At 36.1% G+C, this 5,170-nt stretch overlaps 1 protein-coding gene across 3 annotated transcripts; it reads right to left on the bottom strand.

Moving 5' to 3' along the window:
- Positions 1–269: 269 nt before the first annotated feature.
- spmip4 (sperm microtubule inner protein 4) lies at positions 270–4,716 on the bottom strand. Of its 3 annotated transcripts, XM_077209159.1 has the most exons (7): positions 4,604–4,716; positions 3,952–3,989; positions 3,093–3,237; positions 2,564–2,710; positions 2,064–2,135; positions 1,930–1,959; positions 270–1,658 (listed from the first exon to the last, which is right to left on the bottom strand). In XM_077209159.1, the coding sequence occupies exons 3-7, from the start codon at positions 3,176–3,178 to the stop codon at positions 1,499–1,501; spliced, it is 495 nt and encodes a 164-aa protein (XP_077065274.1). In that variant the 5' UTR covers positions 3,179–3,237; positions 3,952–3,989; positions 4,604–4,716; the 3' UTR covers positions 270–1,498. The 3 variants fall into 3 exon arrangements, with proteins under 3 accessions (XP_077065274.1, XP_077065276.1, XP_077065275.1); XM_077209161.1 differs by lacking the exon at positions 3,952–3,989; XM_077209160.1 differs by lacking the exon at positions 4,604–4,716 and having other exon boundaries at positions 3,952–4,059.
- Positions 4,717–5,170: the final 454 nt, after the last annotated feature.

Consider the following 5,170-nt stretch of genomic DNA (forward strand, 5'->3'; position numbering starts at 1 on the left):
ATTAATATGACCTATTCTGTATATGAGTTTTACAACTTTACTATATATATATATATATATATATATATATATATATATATATATATATATATATATATATATTAAAAGGCACAAAACCTACACAAGGACATTATCAATTCTAAAAAACCGCCTCGTCTCTATGTATCCTCAGTTGTGGCACTTGAGGTCAAGAGTCAGTTGTCTCCATGACAACAGGAATAACTTATCTCTTAGACCCACGTATTATGCCAGCTGTTCCTCTTCCTGGATTTTTTTTTTAGATTGCAAATGTCATCATGAATTGGTATATTTTCCTTTGAATGTATACAGTAAGTGTTTGGTTTTAGCAATACTCTTGTTAATTAACATTAACTTACAAGGGTACAATCTCTGTCACACGCAAGTTTCAATTAACACCACCCACACTATACACATAACCCCACTTCCTTCCAAAAAAGTTATATTTTTTGGCAAATGTAAAGAGCCTTTCACACCAAAAGTGAAATGAATAAACCTCTGAAGGAAATGCAAATGCAAGCCTGTACAGTAGGGGGCGCAGCTCAAACAAACATTTCAGCTGTGCTGCCATTCAGGATCGCAGAAGAACTGGATGAAGGAGAAGAAAGTTCAACCATATTAAAATTAAACATAAATGTGATGTTTAAATGTTTAAGTCATTTTTGCTTATTAGTATGGTTGAATTAGATCATCAAAGGTCAGCAGCAAAGACATTGGTTAATAAAGTGAGATAACGTAAAGCATATTTATATTAGGCATGTTTGCGTTTTGCCTTATTTGAAAAACCAACACTGCTTAGTAAGTATGGAGATAAATTAATATATAGATAAATCGTACATGAATAAAACAATTAACTGTTATGGCGTAGGCTAGAAGAAGAAAACTACAGACATGGGTCACTGAAAGTATCAATAAGACATATTTTAACAACACAGAAAAAAAAAATGTCAATGGTCTATTGCTCAGAGAAGGTCTAGGTCACTCTTTTTACACATGTAGGCCTACATTGATTCTCCCTTTATAAACTTCCAACAATAGCTAAAATGCAGATTGCTGTCATTCTTCAGCTCTCCGAATGCAGAGGTGGCACAGATGCTTGGAGAATGAAAGAATGTGTGTTTGCAAACGCTCAAGGACATTGCAGCTGTGAGACATGCTTTTCACTTGTTTGAAGAAGAAATAAAAAGAAAACCATTCACAGAGAAGCTAAGGTCATTCTAGCACCTTTTAAATAGAAAAAAGAAAGGACAGACTCAGAACTCAGTGAACTGTTTGCACCTAACAGAGCTACAGATAAATTATTTAGTTTATAATGATTCTGATGTTTATATTTTGGGGCAGGGGTGCACATAAATTTGCGAGGGACTCAATCTTTGAATGAGATGTATGTTTTTTGTTTGTGAAAGGGGCTGTCTGGATCACAAAATGCATTTCTGTCCACAAACATAATTATTTTTGTTATTCAGCTTTTATTTTATGTTTATTTGCTCCTTTGATGATGCCGCCACACAACTACAGGAGCAGAAGGACTGGAGGGCTGGACTGGTATGGATCGGTATGATGGAAATATGGCAGGATACCGGGGGATGTGGGAGCTGAAAGGATGTTCCCTCGGAATATCAACTTTAATCATCTTCTTACTGTAAGAACACACACATACACAGGATTATAAATCTCAGGATTTTTACAATGAAACGATTGTGCTTTCACTCTATCCTTGATCCATCCCTGCCTGCAGCAAAACCAGTTACCCAACAGCATGAAAGGAAGCGAGTAGAAGAGAAGAGAGCATGCGTGTTATTCTAATGTGCAGTCGATACACACGGTGTAAGGAAAATAAATAAATACAGCATGCAAGGTGTGCAAAAGAAAAAAACAGAAAACGGACAGAAAGATATTTCATAATTTTACCTCATGTCAATGTCCGTCGGTTTGGGAACCCTGGAATCAATGCATAAAAAAAAGAATAAATAAATCAATAATGATAATATAAGCTAATTTGATTAGTGTGTGAAATTAGCGACCGAGAGTCTGTGAAAACGTACAGCTGGTCATTCAGTCGGACATTACTCTTCTTGGTGAGGGTTAGGTCATAATATTGCTCAATGATGACAGACCTAAACGTAAGCACATTCAAATTTTAGTCTGAAAATCTTTTAAGGCATGCATTTAGAAGACGTTATCAGCTTTTTCATGATCAGTTTTTAAAATTGTATAAATATTTGTATAAATATGTGTATATATATTCTATATTTTATTTACATAATTGTAATGAAATAATAGTTTAATTAAAATGTGTGTTTGTGTGTGTGTATATATATATATATATATATATATATATATATATATATATATTAAACACTGAACTTAAAATATTAAAAACAAAATGAAATATGTTTAAAATAAAATAACTAAAAATAATATTCATTATAATCATTTAATATTATAAGTTATTTTTTAAATTAATTTAACTAATGTAATATTTAATTGTATTAAATTGTGTTCAATACATATTGTATATGCCTTAAGAATTAGCAATGCTTACTCAGGCAACACAGACCCTCCGAAGCCGAAGTGTTGATGTCCCTTAATGACCGCAGGGATATGTTCATTCCGATAACTGAAGGCCATCTTTCTATAAGCCTGTTGGCTTTGCTCTTTATGATGCCTTTTTGGGTAGACCCTGTTGTCCCTATATGTACAATTGAAAGACAATGAGTTTAGGTCACATTACACTTATTTTTCTTTATGTTTATGTCCTTAAAACGTAATAACAAAATACTCCTCTTCATTATATAGAACAAAATCTTAAAGGGATAGTTCACCCAACAATACAAATTCTGTCATCATTTACTCACCTTCAAGCTAAACACATTGACTTCCATAGTACCCACACAATGGAAGTCAATACCATCAACTATTTGGTTACCCATATTCTTCTAAATATCTTCTTTTGTGTTCAGCAGAAGAAATTCATACAGATTTGGAACAACTTGAGGGTCAGTAAATGATGACAGAATTTTCATATTTGGGTGAACTAACCCTTTAAATGCAGGATCCTAGAATATCCTAACCTTGGAATATAGAGTCCAGTGATGCTTAACGGCTGCCTCAAGATGGGTGGGAGTCTGAGTGGAGAATGGCAGGTTTCCTCTTTCATAGTTCCAAATCCAAGCTCTGGCACACAGGTTGAAAGGTTGGCAGGTGTTCAGCCTGATTCTGGTGGATCAAAGGAAGCAAATGTTGGACAGGTGGACGCTGCCGTGAAAATCGCATCTGCTACCGAAAGCTGGATCCCCACACTGTTCATAGTATTGAATCTACAAGTAGCCACATGAAACCACAGAGTGACACTTTATCCAAGTCCGAACACCATCACTATGGAAGCTCAGCTGCGGCCTTTGTTGTGTTTAAGGGATATGGTGATGCGAGATGCTCATTAGACCTGCCTCGCTGACAGATCGCATTTAATCCTACTGCTAAGCCCTTGAACTCACTTATAAATTCAAAATATAATGCCAAAAATTGTCTTTGAACAAATTAGGCTAATGTCAGTTCCTGTCGGTAGGTTTTAACTGTTACATTCAAAGCTAATTATGTAAATTCAAAAGTAAATGTATTCCTAATGAATAATGCAAGAAATCAATAGCCCTCAGAGAGCAATCACAGCTCAGAATGTAAAGTCTGCTGTGGCTGGGTCTCTGAGTGCAGAAAGTTCGGTGATTGTATTCAATAGGTAGACTGAAACCAGAGCAGGCTATCTGAGAAACAGAGATCTAGGCTACTGCAGAGAGTGTAAACCCATCTCGGGTTTTAACAGCTGACTGAATTCACAGCACATGCATCCAATGGAAAAGTAGTGGAGTTTACACATATAGGAATGCTTAAAGGGGTAGTTCACCCAAAATGAAACATCTGTCTTCATTTACGTACCTTCGTGTTGTTCCCAAACTAATAAGTCTTTCATTAATCTATGGAGAAAATGAACACAGATGAAACTATTTGAAAAAAAAAATGCATTCTGACATCATAATGGAAAATAGAATCTCCATTGTTCCTTCAGTTGGCTTGCATGTTAGAACATCCCCTTTAAAGGCTAGTGTGATAAAGTAATGACTTGTTTGATTTCCTTTAGGTCTCTAAATTTATACCCACCAAGTCATCATCACTGCTGTCTCCATTTAAAACAGCGGGAGTGCTGTCCATGGTCCTGAAACGTGTCATTTCCGCAATTCAGTCTTATTATGAACAACATTCGATTTCATGCATTACATTAAACATACATTTAATCTCCCTAGCTGTTTTTATAAATGCACACTCCTGAGGAAAAACTCTCACTCACAATCTTAGCATGAACATTTGGTGTTCAATAAAAAGCGAACGCATCGATCGATACAGACTCTGTCCAGTGGCACCGCCAACTGCTTGCCAAGCATTTCCACTGAACGGCCTTATTTACAAGGCTGTGTTGAGCAATATATTCAGTATTACACCTTTAATTGGGATCCTCCTGGGGCCTTATCAAAGGTTCGAGAAAAGCTGGGATTTAGCACACATGCCAAAGTAAAGTTCAGTGACCAATTACCTTCCTCCTCTTCGGAGGGGTTGCTGTATTACATCTCCTACTGTTGTATTATGAATGTAGTGCGCTGATCCGGCTCCCTTGGTTGCTTGTTAATACTCAACTATGGAGAACAGGTTTCATTAGCCTGTGTCAGAATATAATGCTGCGAGCCATTAGGGGCGGTTTTAAACGTCAAGGCTGCAGCAGTACCTCAACTTACAAATGAGCATCAACTGGTATAAGCTAAAACGCACACCAGCAACCATTTAAATGTGCTTAAGCGATTAACCTATCAAGCTCAGAGAAGCACAATGGAGGTTATTTTATAGAGAACAATAAATGAATACTTAAGCAAACATCTCCTCCATTTGCACCCAGAATCTGATGAAAATGTTTATTGAAGACCTGTCTGCATTACACATCCATGGATGATTCTAATTAAAACCTATAAACGCTCTCTGGGGAGATCCCAGAAATGGAGTTTAAATGTAAGGAGGAATATTATATCAAAGCAGAACTAATCCACAGTTGCATACTTTGTTGTTTCTTTGTGTTAAAAACATATTTCTGACAAAGTCAGAAAGAGTT

The sequence above is a fragment of the Siphateles boraxobius genome, unplaced genomic scaffold, assembly GCF_051911475.1.
Source record: "Siphateles boraxobius isolate OS27281-9 unplaced genomic scaffold, OSU_SipBor_1 12, whole genome shotgun sequence".
Lineage (NCBI taxonomy): Eukaryota > Metazoa > Chordata > Actinopteri > Cypriniformes > Leuciscidae > Siphateles > Siphateles boraxobius.

Excerpts from the sequence above, each read along its gene's own strand:
- spmip4 (XM_077209161.1), bottom strand. The coding sequence starts at position 3,178 with ATGAAAGAGGAAACCTGCCATTCTCCACTCAGACTCCCACCCATCTTG. Across the intron at positions 2,136-2,563 it reads GGAGGGTCTGTGTTGCCTGA|GTCTGTCATCATTGAGCAAT; the intron begins GTAAGCATTGCT and ends GCTTACGTTTAG. Across the intron at positions 1,960-2,063 it reads GTCCGACTGAATGACCAGCT|GGTTCCCAAACCGACGGACA; the intron begins GTACGTTTTCAC and ends CATTGATTCCAG.